At 38.9% G+C, this 24,740-nt stretch overlaps 1 protein-coding gene and 1 long non-coding RNA gene across 2 annotated transcripts in view; one reads left to right on the top strand and one right to left on the bottom strand.

Annotated features, from left to right (window-relative positions):
- Positions 1-24,740, bottom strand: part of LOC142142024 (uncharacterized) — a 226,312-nt gene that overhangs the window by 40,206 nt on the left and 161,366 nt on the right. The window lies entirely within an intron of this gene.
- PRSS12 (serine protease 12) overlaps positions 10,914-24,740 on the top strand; it is a 182,884-nt gene continuing 169,057 nt past the window's right edge. Inside the window, exons 1-2 of the mRNA XM_075200339.1 lie at positions 10,914-11,052; positions 12,022-12,646. Coding sequence (XP_075056440.1) covers positions 12,229-12,646 — 418 coding nt within the window. The 5' untranslated portion in view covers positions 10,914-11,052; positions 12,022-12,228. The remainder of the gene's footprint in view (positions 11,053-12,021; positions 12,647-24,740) is intronic.

Genomic DNA, 24,740 nt, shown 5'->3' on the forward strand with positions numbered 1-24,740 from the left:
ACACAGCACCACTGGACTGATACTGCAGAATGTGTGAACTTTGTAATATTGCAGTACCAATGGACTTATACTGCTGGATTGGTTTTGCAAATTTGGTTATAATTATATTTTTTTTTTTTAATTTTTAATTTTTTATTTTTTTTTACTTTTTTTTTATTTTTTAAAAACTTGGGAATAATGGGGAAATAACTATGCCCTTAGAAGCACAGAGCACAGGACACAGCACCACTGGACTGAACAGGACACGGCACAGGACCCAGCAGCACTACGGAACTCAGCAGGACAGAGCACAGGACACAGCACCACTGGACTGATACTGCAGAATGTGTGAACTTTGTAATATTGCAGTACCACTGGACTTTTACTGCTGAATGTGTGAACTTGGTAATATTGCAGTACCAATGGGTTTATACTGCAGGATTGGTTGTGCAAATTTTGTGGTAATTAAAAAAAATTAAATTAGTTTTTGGTATTTTTTTAAATAACTTTTTTTTATTTTTTTAAACACAGGGGAATATTGGGGAAATAACTATGCCCTTAGAAGCACAGAGCACAGGACACAGCACCACTGGACTGAACAGGACACAGCACAGGACCCAGCAGCACCACTGACCTCAGAAGGACAGAGCACAGCACACAGCACCACTGGACTGATACTGCAGAACACAGCACAGCACAGCACAGCACAGAACTAAACAGCACAGCACAGAACTAAACAGCACAGCACGAGATCTACCAGGACAGAGGACCACCTAACACACCCTCCCTCTACCCTGATCAATGCCCGAGTGAAGATGGCGGCGACTAGCGGGGAATTTATAGGATCCGAGTATCGCGAGATCCGACAACGGGATTATGAGTCAGAGCCTCAGTTTCAGATTTGAATTTGGCGCCAATACCCGGATCTGTCTCGGATCGGCAACGTTCGGGTGGGCTCGGATTTCAGAAATCCGAGTGCGCTCATCTCTAGTATAAATATATATATATATATATATATATATATACAATGGTATGGCATGCCACCAGTTCTCCTACTACCTGCATTGTAATACTATCATATTCCATTCACTTACTTTACCATTACATTTTTCATACCGCCACTTCTAAATTTCCATACCGTCATTTCTCAATTTCCACTTTGACCACTGGTTATTTAAATATAAAAACCTAGCCTTAGTTTTAGTTCCACTTAATAGTCCTTTCTGGATGCAGCTTTGCTGCTTGGTTTAGAAATTTGTATTTCTACACAAGCCCTAGTTTATATTTTAGGGCTGTAATACAGAATAATGTATTGTGTGTAGTAGAATTGATTTTGGAAAGAAAAATACAATTAGATAACCTTTTCTACTGTTTAATGATGTATTTTTAAGAGAGCACTTTATAATTATGAAAGATTATTTTTGAGAACACGTTATAGGACTAGACTGTTGGCCTATTAAATAATCAACCCCTGCAGCAGAATATTATAGGAATATAATAAATATATATTGGGTATCATTTCCCCTTCTACAATTTCACATAAAAGCACACAGTTTTTAAACACCAAATAATTGTTAAATGTTTATTATATATAGCATTGGTTATATGATGTAAAAGGACCGCTAGGCCTAAAAAAATATCTTTATCTTATAGAGCTAATGATTCACATACATGTAAGAGCTCCCATTCCTTGCCAAAAAAATGAGATTTGATATGTTATTCATATTTGTTGTACAATTGTGTGTCAGCCATTGTCTTCTGTTATTAGCCAAAAGTGGCTAAAATAGACAAGCTGCATTACTTTTCACTAGCATTACTTACAGGAAGTCTACTGTGTACAGGAAAAAGTTTTCCTACATTATCAGTGGCACTTTTATATGTCAGATTGTACTGTAGGTTTATTGGACCTTTACAATTAATCTCCAGATCTATTGTTGAAGGAGTCAACATTGTTTTAATCAACCTGTAAAATACCTGTAGAATTCTCCTGATGTTTTTGTATTTACAATAGAGAAAAATTCCCCACCTCCCTCCATCCCTGTCCCATTTTCTCTTTGTTCTGGAATTCACTTTTACCTCTGTGCCCTGTGCACCTGTTCTCAGTTGAGTTAGTACTTATTGCACTTTGATTTTACACTTGCCTGTATGTCGTATTGTTTTGTCCCATGCTCTATGCTGCAGAACCTTTGTGGCGTATCATAAATAAAATAATATAATAATAATAATAATAATAATAATAGTAATAATAAAATCCCACTGCCAGTGTTGAAACTACCACCAATGCAGGAGATGTGGCCACTATGAGGCCTGGAGATTAGGGGGGCCCTGCAATGTCTATCCACCCTCCCATGGCCTCCCATGTTCTTGTGCGGGGACTGGAGCATGCTCCATTGAGCTGCACCCATGCATGCCCAGAGGCCTTGGGTTCACCGGGCCAAACTTTACCAAATGTCTCGAGATACCATGTTCTATCCCTGCCCTGCATTTGTGTAAAGTGTAAAGCAAAAATGAGGATAAGAAAAGTTAAGTAGCTTAAAAATATTTTTTAAAATGTAATTTAATAATATTGTATGCTATAAGTAGTTTCTAGCTAAAAAATATTATTTTATGGTAAACAGTCCACTTTCATAGCCTCAGTTCACAGCATTTGCTGATAATAGAGTAAGCTGACCACTGCCAACGACGAATGCTGTGACTTCAAACTTTTTACATTTAACCTACTGCAGTGATAGATGATCTGACAAATATTTTCTTATGTTTTAATATTGGTTTGGAATGAAAGAAGTAATAATGAAAATAATAACTTCTGCAGAATAAAATTGTCTAGTGGTCGGTATTCAGTTCTTTGTTAATAAATGTTTTTTCAGCTATTACTTATTTTATATTGTTCCCTTATGATCTATTCTTATTTGGGGTTGATGCCCTTGTCTATATATTATCTGTATAAGCCTCCTGGTATCGTCTTTTCAACCATATCTCTGCTTAGCTCCCAAACTTTCTATTCTGTAAAATACACACTTGTATAATGAGTGACTTTCCTCTCGGTCCCACTCCCTCATATCTCGCTCTTTTGCCAGCTCTATTTCTTCATCTGAATTAAGTATTTACCTCTCTCTTTCTAATGTGGGATTTTTTTCTATCTTCTTTTAAGCACATATCCCATTCATATATCCCAACTCTATCGGAAACTTAATTTTTTCAAAGTTGCGTTCTTTGTGTTCCCTTGTTTCTCTAACATTCCCACACCTCAAATCTGTATTCGTGTTAACAACACCACCAAATGACAAACCTATGATCCGAAATCACAAACCCATTGCCTTATGTTCATAATTGATTCTAAACCTGTCCTCCACTCCCGATATTCAATCCCTAACAAAGATATGTTCACCTCATAAATATCTCCCACATTTGTCCTTATCTCATTAATGATACAAGTAAAAGATCAACCTTCTCTTAATCAAAGTTGTGTCACTTCAGTCTATCTCGATGTGGATCCTAGGCTGATTTTTATTATGAACTGTTTTACTTTTACTGTTTTATGTGGTCAGTCTCTACCAGTCATTGATCAGAAAACGAAGAAAACATAATTTCAATGTTATGCTGTGTCTGAACAAATATTTGAAATATATGCTGTAGTGGTGATTTGGCATAACCCATAATATACCAGCCACTGCTGCCATTATTGTGGTTGGTGGAAGCTCTGTAATTGATGAGCAGGATACCTACAAAGTTCCTCTGTCTTTGTCTATGTAGTTCTGTATCAATTCAACATGTTTTATTCAATTATGTGACTTACTTCTGAGAAGTATGGATCCCTGATGCAAACAAAATTACTTTGTCTTGCTCTATGTCAGCTCTGTATCAACCCAGTGCATTTCGTCCAATTCTCTTTCTTAGTTGGATAAAATCTGAGAAGTAATTACAATGTATTAATACAGGACTTACACAGAGCAGGACAGAGCAACCTAATTTGCGTCAGGTTCCCATACTATGCTCACAGGAGTTCACGAACTGTGCTCATGGGAGCATCTTTTCTCATCCTTATTATTACATTCACAATAATCCCCTATCTGGATTGCCACCTTTGCAATAAGACGGTTTGTGAAATTTCATTCCTGCTGGATATTCCATGGTCAACTGTAAGTGATATTATTCCATCTTTGTTGTAACAGTTTGGGGAAGGCCCTTTTCTATTCCAACATGACTGTGCACCCAGTGTACAAAGCAAGGACTACATGGTTTGATGAGTTTAGTGTGAAAGGTCTTGACTGACCCGCACAACCCCATTGAATACCTTTGGGATGAACAGGAACGGAGATTGTGAGCCAGGCCTTCTCACCCAACATCACTGCCTGACCTCATAAATGCTTTACAGAATGAATGGGCACAAATTTCCACACAAACACTCCGACATCTTGTGGAAATACTTCCAAGAAGAGTGGAAGCTGTTATTGTTGCAAAAGGGGGACCAACTTCATATTAAACTACATGTATTTGAATACGTCATTACAGTCCATGTTGGTGTAATGGTCAAGCGTCCAAATACTTTTGTCCATAAAGTGTATATCAGCTATACTATTCTAGACCTGATTCCAGCATTTAGTGCTCCCAACCTACAATAATACGCCATTCCGGTAGCCAGACTATACAGAAACCCCAATTAAGAAGTCAATGAAGCTTGATGAATGCACAACTGTGGCTCTGAATGCAGCAATAGCACATTATTATAACATGCCAGTAAACAGTGTTACAAGTTATTGACATGTGCAGTGAAAGGCAGACTGTCATGTGCAAGGGACAGTTGGAGGAAGAGAAGAAACACAACACACAAGTGGTAACATATTCTGGCCACCAGGGCGTATTCTTTGCGTACTATGGTGCCTATAAATATGTGATAAAACTGCTAAAATACAGGTAAATTGAACACTGTAAAGTGAGCACTTTCAGACAGACGTACCTTACTCCATGTTATTACCTTGTGTTCCACATCCATCAAGTTGAATTACAAGGCAAAACAGATAGTTATTATTATTAGCATTTATTTATAGGTTACAAACTTCTGCAACCTCCTTCATGGCATTTGTGTGTCTACAAACAAAGTAGACTTAGGGGTATATTTACTAAACTGCGGGTTTGAAAAAGTGGAGATGTTGCCTATAGCAACCAATCAGATTCTAGCTGTCATTTATTTAGTGCGTTCTACAAAATGACAGCTAGAATCTGATAGGTTGCTATAGGCAACATCTCCACTTTTCAAACCCGCACTTTAGTTAATATACCCCTTAGTTCACATATACAAACAAAGTTCACAAAAATGTACATAGCACAAGTACACCTGAAAATTGCAAGTAACTGCAATTACAAATAGTAATATAAGGAGGGTAACATAAATCAAGTAATATTACAAAGGGTAATTCCTGGGCAATTACAAGGATGGGAATGGTAGTCAAAGCCTTAAAGCAGGGCCGGACTGGCCATCTGGCACTTCTGGCAAATGCTAGAAGGGCCGATGGCCTGAGGGGCCGGTCCCCATGTCCGCCGAGCAGCAACACTCTGCGCGCTGCCCGGCAGAAGGAGAATCAGTGACAGCCGCCTATGCGAGAAATCACATGGGACGGCACCTGTCACATGATGCTGTCCCATGTGATTACTCGCATAGGCGGCTGTCACTGATTCTCCTTCTGCCGGGCAGCGCGCAGAGTGTTGCTGCTGAAAGTAAGGTAAGTGTCTGTGTGTGTTTTAACTCAGAAATCATAGTCCGGAATATAGCCAAAAGTTCAATGCAGAAGTGAGCAAGCTGGTAGCAGTTACAAGAAGCCGGGGAATAGTCCACATTCCTTGTCAAAGACAATGTCCGGGATTCAGTACATCGGTAGTCTGGAGCCGGACTGGGCACATGAGACAAAGGCACATGAATGCAATAATCTGGCAAGATCTGAACCAGACTGATTGAAAAGTATAGCTGCTGAGGCGCTGAGTCAGCAATGATGACGCAATGACCAAGCCCATATTAGACTTTTTAGCATACGCCAACAGTTTGCACAGGCCATGCTATATGCTATTACGAGCCCTTAAGAACAATTTTATCTATCAGTTACACTGAATTCGATGGCCTTAAGGCGCAATCGATCATCTCCCTTTTTTCTATTTGTTGGTCCACTATATAGCAGCTCATTATTCAACAAGAGCTCAAGAGACTTATTATACATTGATTAGTAAATAGGCTTTTGAGGTACCTGGCACTCTATTGATATTTTAACAATTAAATCTATTTGTCCATGTGTTTTATGATGTAGGATTGAGGTTTATATTTTTTATTAAATATTATGAATTTGATATGATTAAATTGGGTGTAGGCTGTTAATTACATTTAGATTAGTACACTGAACATTTCTTGTAAACTATTTCCTAGTTTTCTATTTAATTATTTTGAGAGATATTGCAGTTCCTCTCTTGTTCAGCTCCATTCCGTTATTGTTGACTGCCCTTTAAAATTAATTTATCAATATTTGAATTATAATTTTTTTGCTCTGATATTATTTGTATTCTACGTTGTCAGACGCATCTCAGCTTATTGTTATCATAACTGGTTTGTATCTTACTCCAGGATTACCCGATAGTTCAATGTATGAAATTGGTCTTTGGCAGTGAATGTGATAGCAACTAAAAATGGACCTCCTTCCCCCCCCACCCAGCTGCTTCACTATGTTCTACACATTGTGAAATAGTCATTACCTTGTATTGTATTGTGTGTCAAATCTTTAGTATCCCTATATGGCTTTGAAGAAGGATTGTGAGAAGAAAAGTGAATGCAATAACTGATCCTTTGGAGTTTTCTAAATCTCATGTACCCTTTTTTTTTTCAAAATAGGGCATCCAATATTCCAGGAGCAAGACTGAACTAAAGAAACCAGCTGCTACAAGTGGTGAAAGTGACCAAGACAGGTAGGAGAGAGCAGGACAGTCTGCCAACTGTCCTGAATCTGGTGGGACAGTCCTTAATTTGGGTGCTGTCTCCCTTAGTCAGGATTTGGTTCAACTGCAAGGACAGTTGGGAGGTATGTCCCGCTTCACACTGTACTGCTTGTGAAGGCAAAGCTGTGTGCTTCTAACAGTAGTGCCTGTGTATTTGTCTAAAATGATAAATGTAATGTATATTAATAATGTATGTATCAATGCCCCATGTTGGCCACACCCAAAACACAATGAGGTCATGCCCTGTTCGGCGCCGCCGCTGCGCGGCGGCACATGTTTTCTTTCCTGCTGGAACTGGGATGGGCCTGTGTACCTTAAATGCCAGGGCTGATTTTTAGTCCCAGTCTGGCCCTGCCTGAAAGTGACAATGGAGGGGTAGGAAGTAAGTGGGGAATAGGGAGGAGGAAGGAAACAAGAGGGAGGAGGACCCTGCTAGCGAGATCTTACAATCTAAAGGATTGCACACATAGCAATTCTGGACAACTTTACTGCATAATATAACATTCTTGTAATAGCAGCCATTTAAAATGGGTTACACATGTGAATCGGATCTATGTCACTGTTAGATCAACAAGACCAAGCATGATTTTGCCTCTGCCTGCTATATGGCAATTCCTGTGATTGAAATATAGTCACTGCCATTGTTTTGATGCATCATTAAACAACTCTGTAAAATAAATTTGTTTTATTTTATAGCCAGTGCTGTCACTGTTTCCACTATTCTATATAGAGAAGTTTTATTAATAACTAAACATTTTCTGTAGACAGCAATAGCATCAGTGACACACTGCTCTCTAAATAAGGTGCCACATTCCAATAACAGCTAAAACATTGGAAGACCAAAGCAATGTCTATAAACAAAATTATACATTATTTAAAGATGAAATACATTAATTGTTACTAAGTGTTCTGCTGCTATCTTGATTATTTTAAAAGCTTAATGTTGAAGTATTAGCTTATATCGTATCCCTGTATTACTGGGGGTGCCACTTCTCCATTTCACTGGTGTGGGTATGACTTCAGCAGTGCCTGCAGTTCAGCTCAGACAACTTTCTATCACCTTCAGCCGCTGTACACTCTGCACATCTCATTAGCTTGATTGATACAAGGCTGCGATACATGAAATACAGGCCCTTGGAGAGAGGGGGGGATTATGTATGAAAATATTTATATTGACTGGAGTTCTCCTTGAAGGTCTTTCTAAACTAACTACTTGTGTCTGACCTCTGGCATCATTTCCCACCCCCAGCCATACTACTGTTTTTTTCATGTTCTGGAAAAATGTTGCTGCACTCGGCAAAACAGTTAACCCTTAATGCCACGGAGATGCTGATATGTGTAAATAGTGTTTTTCATAAATAAATAAATATTATTAAGTTATAAGTTCATTAATTTCTTCATTTACGTATATACTTCAAGTAAGACTACCAGGAACACATTGTCAATTAATTGACTTTTTGGATATTCACAACACACTGGCATCAATTTGCTTTAAGCCAAAATTTATTCGGATACATTATTAGAACATTATATTTTCTCATTTTATAATTAGGAAATGATCACAATGATTTCTTGCAATATTAAGCACGCACACATTATTATACTGATGACAAGTTTACAAGAAAAACTTGGATTAGGATATATATATATTAATATATATCTTCAATTCTTTAACCCCTACATGCAATATGATACAAGGTTATACCTGGAAGCACCATACCACAAAAAGAGAGTGCAAAAAGATAAAAAAAAAAAATGAAATCTATTTTTACCCATATAATGCCTGAAACCTGGAATAAAAATATTGTTGTGGTATCATGTCCTACTATCTGCTTGAAAACATTCTCTTGTATGTAAAGGAATTTATTTCAGGTATAAACTCTTACAAAAATGTGATCAACATACTTATTGTACTCTTAAGGGCAATTCATTGACTGTAGAATTTAAAATCTCACTATCTAATAATACATGGAACCAGATATTTATATCTGTACTGTGTGTTTAATTTTGTCATTTTTAAAAATAAAAAAATAAATAAGTGACTTACAAAAACTAATAAACATACCTGACATTGTCCTGTACAGTCGAATTCCAGAAACGCCCAGGGGCTAAAGTAGATAACATTTAAAGAAGGGTTAGCAATTTATATGCTAATATACATTCCAGTGTTTCAGCCTGGACTAAACAAACTTTTCCAAGTGAATTATTTGTTGTAATACTAACTCACAGATACCCAAGGTCATTTTTAAACCCATGAAATGTGGGAAAGAAAACTTTTACAGGAAACATAATTGTTGCAGTAAAGGAGTTTGTGTGAATTCAAGTAAGATGTCAGTGAAAAAAATATTTAATTTCATTTGTAATGATTTGACATCTAGATTCTAATCATTTTATAAAAATAGCAGTGTCATTAATATATTTAAAAAAATGTAGAGTCAAAAGTTAAAAAATGTACTTATTTTCATCATCATCATTTATTTATATAGCGCCACTGATTCCGCAGCGCTGTACAGAGAACTCATTCACATCTGTCCCTGCCCCCATTGGAGCTTACAGTCTAAATTCCCTAATATACACAGACACACAGAGAGACTAGGGTCAATTTTTATAGCAGCCAATTAACCTACTAATATGTTTTTGGAGTGTGGGAGGAAACCGGAGGACCTGGAGGAAACCCACACAAGCATGGGGAGAACATATAAACTCCACACAGATAAGGCCATGGTTGGGAATTGAACTCATGACCCCAGCGCTGTGAGGCAGAAGTGCTAACCACTTAGCCACCGTGCTGCCCACTTTTCTACATTTTGTCTGTTTCTATTATGATTTCATGGCCACTTGAATATATAAAATGACCACTATTATTAAACTTTCACTTTGGCTACTCACAAACCGGTAAAGTTCATCATCATCATCATCATCAGCTATTTATATAGCGCCACTAATTCTGCAGCGCTGTACAGAGATCTCACTCACATCAGTCCCTGCCCCATTGGAGCTTGCAGTCTAAATTCCCTAATATACACACACACCGACCGTGTATTTTGTGTTAACATAGAACAAAAGTAAGATTCTAAGTCTAGTCTACTGTAAACTTAAGCCACATCTTTACACAATGCTCTGCTTGTCATCTACCTGTTCATTTACTGCTGACTTTTAATGGATGTAAGAAATAATCTTATTTCATTTAGCAATCATGGTTGTGTAAATGAATCATATATACAAACCATGATTCTGTCATAATGACTATCATTACAAGTTAGTTCATAAAATTAATATACATCTTCCTAAGTGATGCAATTGTTGCCAAAATATGTCAATAATGAAGTATCAACCACAACCCTCTCTCTCCCACCCCCACTTGCTAAAACATAGTCATCTGGAAATTACATACTTGAAAGTTTAATTTATTAAGAACTCCAGCATGAAGTTCTTCATTGAAAACCTGCTGTTCAGTGCAACCCTGTACAATAGATTTTTCTCGAAAAGCTCCATTTTTTTTTAAATCGCTTCCAGATTTCTTAACTTAGGTGTAGCATTTGTAGTGATAACCATGTCTACTATTTTTTGGCAATACTGGCATTTATATTGCTGTGCAGCTGGCAGCCAATGAAGTGTAGGATAGACCAAGAACTACTACTGATATTTTTGCCTGCCATCGTTTAACAATAATTTAGAAGCATATTTAATACTTGATATTCTAGATGAATTCGTAATTCTTTAAATCTTCCATAAACTTTTCTATCAGGTCATGGAAGAGCCAATAAATATTTTACATTTTTTTTTTAAAATCTTTTCTATTATTTATTTACAAAATAGCTTGGAAATATTTGATATTAAAATTACACTATTGTAGTAACATTCTTTATAGCTTTAGTTGTTGCTAGTTTTGCTTCAAGAGACAAAGACACTGTAGCCAAGTTTGGGTTGCTCTTTATTTCTGTCACTTGCAGCACATTAGGAGATGACTGAAACACTATCTGCATTGCTTGGAGCGCGATCATCTGACTAGCTGTGTTTTGCCTGAATGCGTGCTCCTTAAAACAGCTGGAGAGAACAGACTCTTTAGAAGAGGAACAACCCACTGCTTTTATTCCAGTAAGTGAACTAAGAGCCTTTAAATCAATAAAACCGGGCAAAGTAAGTTCTTTGGGAATAGTTGCATTAGCAGCAGGAGAAGAAAGGAGAGCAGACGACGAGCTCCCTAGCAGGACATAAACTTACATCTCTAGCCTGCTGGCACATATGAAACGACCCGACAGCTCTGCTCACCTGCAGCTACTGCTTTTCACAGATCACCGTCTGCAGGGAGCATGTTAAACTTAGAGGCATGAATAGGTATTGTGCATATCTAACTTGTTACTTGTACTGCATTTGCTAAGAATAAAAAAACAACATTCCATGGCAAGTTCACATGTTGTTTTAGGACTTTTGTTTTTTGATATATGAGTGAATGGTCTTTCTTTTTCTATATGAATTGAAATTACACTTCTGAAAGCTTTAAGCAAACTTCTGCAGTGTTCCCCTTGAATAGTATATGCTCGTTTTTAACGATCCTCCAAGTTTGCAGTAGTTAAATGTAATCCTTTTTTTTTCTTTGCAAAAAAAAAGGTACTCTTTCTCCTTTGATTGATATCCTGTGCTTCCTAGATTTAACATGTGTAATTTATTGTGCTACCATTGCTAGGGAAAAAAAATATATTTGCACCATTTGTCTCTAATTCTTGTTCTGAATTGTTGACATTGGAAAGAACATCCAAGAAATGCATGCATTTGACTGCCTGGTGTAGTGTTGTAACCTTCAGCCTCTGTGGACTGGCAGTCTTACTTTTGAGATGCCTTCAGTCAAATGCCAAAAATAAGACTTGGCAGTGCACATGTTTAGGAAGTTAGAGACTGATATTATTTGAATGTAAACAAAAGCAAGCACAGATGACATAGCCTTTGTGCCTTATTAGGAATGTTAAATTGTTTTTGTTCATCCCATAGAACTTGTTTCTCTTTCAATATACTAACCTAGCCCACGTATTTTTCTCCCTCCTCCTTCTTCTCCTCCTCCTTCCTCAGTTTCTCCCTTTCCTGAGCTGTGGATTGGCCTCTCTTTGTCAGCCCTGGTTTACTCTGCTGAGTTTTGCGGTGAAGACCTGCATTTCATCCTGCATGAATATGAAATGGGCTGGATGGGATTAGGGGGAAGTGACAGCTCCGCCTCCCCCATCAGATTCAGGACTAGATTACTAGTGGAGATGGAACAAAACAGACAGTACTGGCAGCATGACAATAACCAGCTTTGCTGTGGCTCTAATTTTAGGGAGTATCCCTATAGTGGGCTGCTTTGATAAATCTTCTAGTTCATCCATTTATCATCTTGTCCATCATCATCAGTCACTTCGCAAGCTTCTTCAACCTGCCCAGCATCCTAAACCTCAACACTCCCTACCTGCTCATCATTACACTGGTTGTCCAAAGTACAAAGGCAAAGAGGGGTCTATAGGTGACTTTATCAATGTAACTGAATTTGGGGCCAATTGTTTAAACTGGGTGGAAATACCCACTTATTTGGAGAGAACACCAGGAAAAGGACTGGGAGACCATAACTTCTGCAGGAACCCAGATGGGAGGAGTAAACCTTGGTGCTTCTTCAGGAACAGCCATGGAAGAGTGGATTGGGCATACTGTGACTGTAAACAAGGTAAGTATTCTGTTTTTGAGGCTCTTACATTGTAAAGTAATCCAGCCTATGTCTGCCATGATACACGTGTAGCTTAATTTTACTCATGTTACCTAAATGTTTTTTTGCTTTAAAATGGACATTAGAAAAAGTTGTTGACAGACAATCCTTTGGGAAGTGGGTTTTAATGATATTATTGAGTAACTAGAAGTTACAAACTGTATAGCAAAAGTTTGAATTTAATTTGCCTTGAACGCTGATCAGTGTACAATGCTCTGCAGTGTAAAGTCTTTCACATTGACAAGGTAGACATAAGATAGCAATGAAAAACATAAGACTTTCTGTAGTGCATACATTATTCATACTGTAAAAGTTATGTAATCTTGTAATGTCTGATAATTTATGCATGCAATTTTTGTACTTGTGTGCAAAGAGCAGGTGTAAATCCAAGTAATATATTAGGTGTTAGGAAAAATGCTGTAATCCACTAGGAAAGTGAGGCATAAATAAAACATTGTAAATTAAGCAATATTGTCCAGACAGGAAATATTATGACCGTGTAAAAGTAAACCAAACTTGTATTGTATTATTTCTATTTATCTGTGAACTATGAAAGCTGAGCTAGCAAAAGACAACATTAAGTATGTGAAAAACAAACCTATATACTAAGTATGAGTACACACATTGCCCAAGAAACTGTCACCTGCACTGTTTATTGGTCTCAGGGCTTGGATCCAACTATAGTACATTATTATGGTCTACAACAAAGAAACTTTAACATGCCATTGGTGACAAATTTTGTGGTTGATGTCTAAAACCCTAGACAAGGATTAATAGTTGTCTGTTGTAATTGTTGAATGAATGAAAAGAAATAGATAAATACTGAGTGTTTGTCTTGAATAGGAGAAGTGTCAAATCTTACTTTTCGGGATGTGGGACAATTCGCAAATCTGGGTGAAGTTTTATTTTCTGCAAATCAATTCACCAAAAAATAAGTTTTTTTATAAAGACATTTTTAAAAGATAAAAAAGTTGATTGTAATTTTTTAATAGAATTTGTCCAAAAAGAATATTTTACAGGATAATTTTTTTTACTAATTTGAAAATGTTTTTCAGCGTTACCTTTGAGAACTTATTGACAGGTTGTGACATAATGACATTTTTAGAAAATCAGAATGTGCCAAAATACTTCCTTAAGTTTTACTTGCTACTTCTACAAATTAAAAAAATCAGACAATGTTAAAGTCAAACAGCTTGCAATTAGTATCAAACAGCTAGTTTGTAATAAAAATATGTGGTGCAAACCTTGGATTTTGTAATAGAAAATATTAGAAGAAGATACCTATTAATAAACAATTCCATATAAATTGCAATCTTTATGTCATACAATGGCCTTCATGAATGGTCTCTAGGATGTAGTAAACCGGACCTGAAGATGCCAACTTTATGTTCAGAAAGCTTGCAATATCATATAGCAAGAGTTAGCCATTAAAAAGTAATTTCATACATATATATTATAGTTGTCTGCAACAAATTGATCCTGCATTTAATCTTAACGGGTCTTAAAGGGAGAAAAGCCTGATCCCAGGTGTAAACAGATGTTTTATCTGACTTCTCCCTATCCATCAAAGGCCTTGTTATCTCTGGTGGTAGCCGACGGCGGAAAAGAGTTTCCCCGGGCTTCTCTGGAGAAGGCTTCCCCATGCATGAAGAAAGGGATCACAGGGGTATGTGTATACCTGTCAATAAGGATGGTGACAGCAGAAGATATTAATTAAATAAATAAATTAAAATAAAGCAAATCAGAATAAGGGGAAAATAATTATTATTTTTTCATATTTTTTAAACATTTAGCCAACACTGGCTATTCTTACCACTGCCAGCCAGCATTGTCGGGCAGTTGAGTATCTCTGGCAATATTTTATTAGTAAACTTCAGCAATGATTTTTTATCGCTGTGAAAATAGTAAATTGAAAATATGTGTTATTATCACATAATAATAAATAGGGGCTGCCACGATCCAGCACTCACCTGAGCCCGAGTGACTTGTGTGTGACAAAGGGTTAGTCAGAATCAACCACCTGGGGGTAAATGTATCAAGCTGAGAGTTTTTCGGCGGGTTTAAAAAACCAATCAGATTCTAGCTATCATTTATTTAGTGCATTGTACAAAATGATAGCTAGAATCTGATTAGTTGCTGTAGGCAACATCCCCACTTTTTAATGTCGCCGAAAAACTCTCAGCTTGATACATTTACCCCCTGGTCTGTTTAAAATGATTAAAACTTCCCACACACTAACTTTGCCTTACCAATTACGCCACCACCAAGGTTGTTTGTGAACATCTGACACTTGTTTCTGCATTTAAACTACTCTATCAAAATTTACTTTCATAGGTTTAATCATAAACCAAATGTTCTCCTCTATTTCAACTATGTAGCATTCTAAAACTAATGGCAATGCTTTTGCGGCTCCCCAAACCACCCGCCTACATTATTTATGTTTTGCTTATGTAATATGTTTTGCTGTACCTCAGTTTTTTATTTTTTTATTTTTAGTGATGTTTTTTATTTTCTTTATCCTCCTCTTACTGTTTTTTCTCATTCCCCCATGATATGTTTACACAATCTGTACAGATGCACAACCATACCGTACCAATCATCACTTGATTGACTAATCAAAGAAAGTGGTGTGCCTCGCTCTTTTGAAACACAAGTCCTAGGGACAGGAATCACTCTCCCTCAGGAAACCCGCTAGCAATGTGCCGGTTAAACGCATTGGAAAAAAGAACTAGGAAACACATTACTGATCTAGCAGGTCTCCCCTAACCATCTTGTCCTTTACACCTTGATTTTGTTTATGTACTTGTAATTTGTGTTTTATGTATTGTGTTGTAACCTGTTCTATATATATCTGTTTTTGTGTATTTATGCGTATACAAAATAAATATGCCTTTAAAATCTGTTTTATTTTTGACACCCTGTTTAGGAGTTCAAAGTTTCTTCTCCGTTATCTCCCCTTTTTTCCTTAATCGGCTGCATCATTACACATCCTCACTAGGGAGCCCAGATAAGGACCCTTTATTTTATCTAACTGGACACAGAGTTCATCCTAACCACAACATGCTAATATTGTGGATTAAGTTTTATATGTCTAGTGATTAGCTTGCAAATAACAGGGGCCTTAGTCACACAGTGATAAACTTTAACACACCTACTCTGTCCTACTCTTCTTTTCACACCTATTATTGTGCTTTGAACTGGTGGGTCATGTATTTAAACATTCAGGGCCAGATGCTGAACTTACACTAGATTGCGTATCGTAGATTACATAAATTTGCACTGCACATGTCTACAAAGAGAAAGTCTACATATGCGTATGCAGACTTGTGCGTTTCAGGCACTTGAGCCTTCATATGGTTGTAGAGGCGGGATGGAAAGGTTTAAAGTAGGCTAAGTACAGTAAAGGCGTGTTCATGTAAATGATGCAAACTAGCACGGATATGCATATATGCCTGTCAAGAGCCATATCTATTGCGGATGCTAGAGGGCAGGTGCAAACACACACTGATGATGATGACAACTAGCACCATTAATTACCGTATTTTTCGCTCCATAAGACGCACCTGACCATAAGACGCACCTAGTTTTTAGAGGAGTAAAACAGGAAAAAAATATTCTGAACCAAATCTCATACAGTGCTGTCTAGTAATGTAAGTAAAAACAGATATGTCCAGATAGGGCACACAATAGAGGAAAAGTGAGATGTTGATTAATATAAAAGGATATAGTCCAAATAAAAAAAACGATGTTATATACAATCCCACAGCGCTAAGAGACCAGGTTAAACCAGAATCCAAACGAACAACCAAACAAGCGAACGTGTACTCCACATGCTATTGCAGTATTACTCTCATAAAAACATATAGGAGCCAATATATATAAGCTGCAATCTTACAACCTCTCAAACACGCTGATCATTGCAGTGTATAATACAGTGTTTACGCGTGTGAGAGCTTAAATCATTGACGCTCCAAATGAACTGTCAGTGGGTAAAAGAACAATGTTACTCTTCGATATGTTAAATTGCCGATCTCCGATGGAAGATACAGAAAGTACCGTGATGTGACTCCCGATGATGGTCGATGCACGATGTCCGCTATCGTCACCTTCGTCCTAACTTCTGATGCATCTGGGAAATGTAGATTGTACAAATGGTAGTTGAGACGATGGATATGGCCCCAAAAGAACTGTAATGATCCTTGTGGTAATGTTACCAATAGGTAACACTGTGTGCTACGTTAGTCTCCACAGACTTCCTCCGGCCGTCAGGGAAACCGAAAAGGAAGTCGAATGATGTAATTAGTTTCAATAAACTTTATTGTACAAAGTGTGGAAACGATGGACTCCTCTATCACTCCTCTATCACTTCCTCTATTTTGGAACGCAGGCATGCGTGTCAATAGCCAAACTTCCGGTTTAGACGGCTAAGACAAGCAGCTGCGCACTGATCCGGTAAATGAAGAATACTCAGGTGGTGTGCAATGTAGTATTCGCTCCATAAGAAGCACACACTTTTCCCCCCACTTTTTTTGGGGGAAAAAGTGCGTCTTATGGAGCGAAAAATACGGTAGTTTCTTCTAATTGGATGACTGTGGATTCACCATTTCAGCTGATACCACTACCATCATTGCTCACGGTTTTACTATAGGATGTAGCGGACATTTGTGTGTTTGTGTGACTTTGTTGCTATTTGGCTGTCAGACCAAAACCACACAAGCTTTTTAGAGGTATGAAATTGTTTGTTTATATAACGAATAGCGAATACATGTCGCTAACAAAAGAAATGTCAGCAAATGTTTCTGTTTAGGACATTTACATTACAATTATGTTTGCCTAAGCTTATGCGATTGTGTATGGTTAGTGTACTGCTATTGATGCTTTTATAATTAGTACTGTAAACACATCATTCTGTCTTGAATTTTTTTTCCCACTCAGATATTACTAACAATTTTTTTTTAAAAAAATCTGATTATAACCATGCAAACCTTATGTATCTTTTCATTTGTCAATCATATGTTTTTCATGATGACATAGCTATTTTGTGTTTAAAAGTTTAACTAGCATTATGCTATGTTTGTTTTTTAATCAATGTCAGCATTATTTTATTAGTACTCCTTAAAATAATTTTTGTTTGTCCCTCTTCTGATAGCACTGCTGCAGAACTGGAATTCAATTTTGCTCAGTGACACTAATGTCATTGTCCACTGCCAGCTCGTGGGAGTGTGTCTACAGGTCACGTGTTAACCTTTTTGGGATGCCAGACTGCAGGTTTCAGCTACTATGTCATGCAATCGTGGACACTCTGCAGATTATGCAGACTGACCTTCAACCTATGATTGCCATCCGTACATCCATATCACCACTGACTAAATTGTTGGCTGTTTTACATTTCTGTGCATCTGGATTGTTGCAGACTACAGTAGCTGTGTTAACAGGAATGTCCCAGATTGCTTTCAGTGGGGTATTGCAAACATACATGTCGCACATCAGCCAGTTTATTCATATGCCATTGGATGAAGAATACCTTTTGCAGATAAAACAGCAGTTTTTTAACATTGCTTGTTTTCTGCATATCATACAGGCAGTGAATGGTTCTCATATAGCTCGAGTACCATCAAGAAGAAATAAATCCATTTTTTGCAATGAGAAGCATTTTCATCCCATCTATGTCCAGGCTATATGTGATGCATCTCTCCACATTCGTAGCATTTTGACAATTTTTCAGGGAGTGCCCATGGCACCTTCATTATCAGGCAATTAGTCATATGGCACAATTGATCACAGAGGAAAGGTAAACCCGCATGGCTATTAGGTAATAATGATTATTTTCATAAATGTGCTGAAAATGACTTTGATAGTGTAAGTGTAAATGGCCATTTACCACAATGTGCAATGTATTTTAAGCTCCATTATGCAGCTAACCTTTTGAAAATCATGTTCTTTTTCAAATTATTGTAGATAATTTTCTCCATCTCTAAATCTACACATTTCTGAGAGTGTAAAGTGCTTTTAGTAACAAACCATTGAGCCACACAAATAGTTGTTTTTTTTCTAAAGTGTGTTTTTTTCTACTTTTAGGAGAGAGCGCCTTGGTTCCTCACTCCTATATTAAATCCAGCTGCAGACCAATAAGCTAAAGATTCCACACATACCTCCACCAGGATGACCATTGAACAAACATTAGAGCTCAAAGCCCATTTTCATTGCCTTGACCGGTCTGGTGGAGGCCTAATGTATGTGCTGGCTGTAGTGTGTGATACTATTAGTCTGTGTGCCATAAACATAGCATTTAGCCTTCCCTTTAAAGCAGGCCTGTCCAACCTGCGCCCCCCCCAGGTGTTGTGAAACTACAAGTCCCAGCATGCCCTTCCAGCAATGAACTGGTTGTCTACCAGCAATGCATGCTGGGGCTTGTAGTTTCACAACATCTGGAGGGCCGCAGGTTGGACAGGCCTGCTTTAAAGAGCTTCTCAGCTTCTGAGATTATGTTATTCAACAGTTCTATTTTTCTTGTAGGGTGAATGCAGTGGTGGACTGGGGCATAAAGGGCACACAGGGAGAATACAATGGTAGGGGCCCACCAGAGGGGGAGTGGCCAGCCTCCAGAGAGGCGTAAACCACAAACCACTAGAGGGGTTGGGGTAAGCCCACGAAGGACAGCTAGCGCCATATTGTAGTATATAAAGAATGCAGTGTGTATATAAAGAGTACACAGTATTGACCTGCTCCTTAGATTGGGCAGAACAGTCACCAAAAATCGGGATTGTCCCACTAGAATCAGAACACTTGACAGACTTTCCTGCTCGCTCCTACCTGTTCTTGCCACTTTCACCACCTGTGGCTGCTGGTTTCTTTAGTTGCGGCTTGTCTGGATCCTGGAATGTTGGGGGCCCTATTTGGGAAAAAAATGGGTATATTTAGAAAATTCCAACCAGCCCCGGCTTTAAAACAATAGCATCCATGATTAATAATTAGGCCTTCCTCCAGCCCCAACATTAAAGTAATAGTGTTTCCATTTAATAAATAAACCTATATCCCTTCCTCCAAACAGCCCCAGCAATAAATTATTAGTATTTACATTAAATAAATATACCTTTTTCCTGCAACTGTCACTGCCCTTAAATATTTCATATTCACATTTAATAAATAGACCTCATTCTTCCCAAACTCATCCCCACATTCAATTAATAGCCCCCAAACAACCCCATCTTAAATTAATAGTACCCACTATTAAATTATATTGCCCCACAAATAAAATAGCACCCATTAATTAGCCTCCACCTACCTCACACACATTATGTTGCCACAAGCCCCTGTGCCATCACACACACAAATTACATTTCCACAAGCTCCCTGTGCCATCACACACATTACATTTCCACAAGCCCCCTGTGCCATCACACACATTACATTGCCACAAGCCCCTTGTGCCATCACACACACACACACACACACACACACACACTACATTGTCACAAGCCCTCTGTGACATCACACACACACACTACATTGCCACACACCCCCTGTGCCATCACACACACAAATTACATTTCCACAAGCTCCCTGTGCCATCACACACATTACATTTCCACAAGCTCCCTGTGCCATCACACACACTACATTGTCACAAGCCCCCTGTGACATCACACACACACACACTACATTGCAACACACCCCCTCTGCCATCACACACACACACACTACATTGATAGAAGCCCCCTGTGCTATCACACACACACACTACATTGCCGCAATCCCACTGCACCATCACACACACACATTACATTGCCGCAAGCCCCCTGCCATCACACACATTACATTGCCACAAGCCCCCTGTGCCATCACACACACATTACTGTGCTCCTTCATCACCACACTGTGCCACCTTATGATCACACTGCACCCTCCATGCTACTTTTGCCCCCCCCCCCTTCCTCACACTGTGCCATGCTCCTTTTGTTCCTTCCTTCCTCACACTGTGCAATCCTGCTCCCCCCTCATCACTGTATGCCACCCTGCTCCACCCCTTCACTCTGTGCCATCCTGCTCCCCCCCTCATCACTGTATACCATCCTGCTCCACCCCTTCACTCTGTGCCATCCTGCTCCCTCCTTCATCACTCTGCTCCATTCCTTCTGTGCCATCCTGACCCCCCCTTCATCACTGTGCCATCCTGCCCCTTTTCATCACTCTGTGCCATCCTGCTTCCCCTCCTTCATCACTCTGAGCCATCCTGTTCACCCCACCTTCATCACTCTGTGACATCCTGCTTCTTCCCCTTCATCACTCTGTGCCTTTCTGCTCCCCCCCTTCATCACTCTGCCCCCCCCCCCTCTTGCCTCCATTCCTTTACTTACCTTTATTGGCTTCTTTGTTCTCTTTTCTTTTCTTTTCTTCTCTTCTCATCTGTCTTCATGCTTGTAGCTCCTCTCTGCGCCGCTCCTCACTGAATGTCGGCATGGTGACATCACGCCCAACGTTCAGTGCAAACGGAGAAGGGAGGAGGAAGGAGAGGCGCCGGCACTGCGATCAGGTAAGTTTTTTTTTGCTAGTGCCCCGGCCCACCAACGAAGAGGACGGAGCCATTAGTGTTGGGGCCCACTGGGAAATACCCTGACTCCCCAGCGGGCCAGTCCAACCCTGGGTGGATGTTAGATATAGCTTTCCGAATCCCCCCCCTGCCCACACACACACACATAGCAGGAGAAGAGATGTGTGCTAGTGATGGTGGCGTGGCCAACATGGGCTGTGGCTACACCTCTTTACACTTGACATTATGGGGGGAATTCAATTAGCTGCAAAGTGTCTCCAGAATGTCCGTGAGATACTTTGCGGTAGAGATTTGACAGAAAATCTCTGCACCCCATAGAGGTGCAAGGAAAAATGATTGGAGATCTCTATAGTAATTGGCGGCAATGTGCGCAGCATGATGACCATGCGCCACATCGTCGGCTATTGAACTCCCTCCCATTATGTATTAAAATGGTGTTATTCTCACCTACCTGATATTTTTTTAATCTACCTGGCAGCGGGGGCCTCCAGGCAGGCCTGAGCCCCGGTAATTTGTACAAGCTTCTCAGCGCCTCTGAGGCTAAGTACTGGTGGCTGCATAAGCAGCGCCAGGACCTGAGGACAATGCTTTCTCTGGCTTAGACCCAATGGGGCAAGATGTGCACCATCCCTCCACATCTATGAAAATGAGACAAAAAAAATACTTTCATAACTATTTGGAGTTATATTGTTACTCCTTGGGGAACAAAACAAAAGATAATTAAACTACTTATTTGCAATGGAAATGTAATTATTAGGCATTTCGATAATGATTCTCTTATGAATAGCAGCAGGCACCGCAGTTTTCATGGTCATTACATAGCAAAGATGGCCTTTGTCTTTCAGTCAGGTGCTCCTGTCCTTCTGGCTTGCAGTACCAGTTGCTGAGCGACTGCAGCCATCGTTGATGTAGCAGATGTTTCCTCTCCTCTCCTGGGGCCTGATTCATTAAGGATCTTAACTTGAGAAACTTCTTATTTCAGTCTCCTGGACAAAACTATGTTACAATGCAAGGGGTGCAAATTAGTATTCTGTTTTGCACATAAGTTAAATACTGACTGTTTTTCATGTAGCACACAAATATCAACTTTAAATTTCAGTGTACAAATAGCTATCAAGTATTTGTGTGCTACATGAAAAAACAGTCAGTATTTAAATTATGTGCAAAACAGAATACTAATTTGCACTCCTTGCATTGTAACATGGTTTTGTTCAGGATACTAAAATAAGAAGTTTCTCAAGTTAAGATCCTTAATGAATCAGGCCCCTGGTGTCTAAATAACTGGCCAGAGTCTATTCACAGCCAGCTGCTGCTAATTCTTAGGTTAAAAGGCACATTCTTTAGATGGGTCATGTGCTCAGGAAGCTTATCTTTCAGACCTTAACTCATTAGCTCTCCAGGCTTTATTAGGCTTCCTCTCCTGTACACCTGTCCTGGTGATAGTTTGTTGTGACCCAGTGTGCTGAACATGTGCTTAGTGCAGTGATGGGCAAACCAGTCCTCAAGGGCCATCAACAGTTCATGTTTTTAGGATTTCTTTAATCATGCACAGCTGAGTTAATCTATTTGGCTGGGTAACTCAGCTGTGCATGATTAAAGAAATCCTAAAAACATGTACTGTTGATGGCCCTTGAGGACTGGTTTGCCCATCACTGGCTTAGTGTATGCCTCTCTCTGTTATAACCCGGACTGTGAATAGGACTTGTCTCTTCTGCCCCTGACCTTAGACAGTTTACTAGACTTTGTATGCTACCTGCACCTTACCTTGGATAGTTATTGGACTTTACTTTTGTGCATTGCCTGTCCTTGACTTCGGCTTGTTTACTGGACTGCTTCTGTATGCTGCTTACTCCTGACTCCAGAGAGTTTATTGGACATTGCTCTCACCACTGTTCTGGTTTTACTTTTGCATTCAACCGTGTCCAGACCATCTTTAACCCTGCAAAGCCCAGACATAAAAAGCCCCCAAGTCCTGTGGACAATTCACTAGCATATCGCGCTCAATTGCATTCTGTAAAAAGGGGTCAGCTATAGGTGAAGGCCTCATGAAGCGGTTCTAGGGGTCTCGCCATCTCAACAGGAATTGTCCTAACACTGATTAAACTTTTCTACACTAACATAATATTGTTCGCTGTATATTTTTTTAACATGGGCTTTAATCCTGACAACATTTCTGGCAAATGATTATACTTAACTTGTTTCATGTATAGCCAGGTTTTTTGTTAATAAGAATGAGCTACATGGATCAAGTAATATAATGATTAACCACCATTTTGTGGTTTGAAACAACAAATGGTACAGATAGTATTACAACCATTTTTTTAATATAAGGGATTTAGATGGGATAAAAGCAGATATCCTACAGCATTGCTAATATTTATCTCTGTATGTCTCTCTCTACTTCTCTCTTTTTATATTGCTACCTCCATAGTTGGCTGTAACTGGAAAGGACAGTGGCTATGGAGCTGTTGAAAGTTATTCTAACTAAAGCCAGGTGTCCCTCTTATATATATATAAATCAAACTTGTGATCTTACTGTTACATGAGGAAGCCGATCTCGGATGGCTTTGGTCCGCAGAAAAGTATATATTTCTTAATGCACCCTCTGGCATTGTTATTCACATCACCCGGTGACTGAACAGACACACCAGAATAGACACACTACATAGAGATTGTCTGGCACCCAATTACTGTGACAACTGTTGCAATGCAACGCCCGTGTCCACACTTAAGAGACGTAGCTGTAAAACTCACATGTGCGGTGACCCACTGGTCAGTTATGACCACACCCTAGAGCTAGCCAAGACAAAAGAAGAGCGCCGGTGAAATGGTGCATTAATTGCCCAGGCACCCCCTCATTCCATACCCAGTGACAGGGGGTTACAATTTATTGATTAAATACACTATGTCAGTGCAGGTCTCTTAGAAATGAATAAGGATATTTTGTTTTCCAGAATGAGTGATATCGTAGAAACTGTATACTATGATTTATACAATATATCTATCTATATTTCTTATAAATTTTTATAATAGCAGTGGAACTGGAAACTCAAATCAGGCTTTCAGTTCCCCACATGTGCCGAGCCTCAGTCAGTAGACCAGAACAGGGCCCCCAAATTAGTGTAGCGACAACTTATCACTCTGGATTGCTTACCTTCCATGGCAATGAAATGTTGTTAAAATATGATGAAAAATAGTTTTGGATTATTGTAAAAAGAGGTGATAAAACATGAGTTTTGATAAATAGGAACCTAAATCTGAATAAATGATTTGGTAGCATATTCCCCCTTGCCGAAACACAAATCCACTGCAATACACACAGAAGAATGGACTGTTCTATAGTATTTATTGTCTTTAGTTCTGCAACCACCTGTACTTCTATCACAAAGTGCCTGCAAGCGGACACTTATGGGCCTATTTAATACAGAGATAAAAAGAAAGGTGTTTTTGATGGAGATAGGGCTTCTCCTTATCTACCAAAGATTCTCTGTGTCTCACTAGCGA

Source organism: Mixophyes fleayi, chromosome 1, assembly GCF_038048845.1.
Source record: "Mixophyes fleayi isolate aMixFle1 chromosome 1, aMixFle1.hap1, whole genome shotgun sequence".
NCBI lineage: Eukaryota > Metazoa > Chordata > Amphibia > Anura > Limnodynastidae > Mixophyes > Mixophyes fleayi.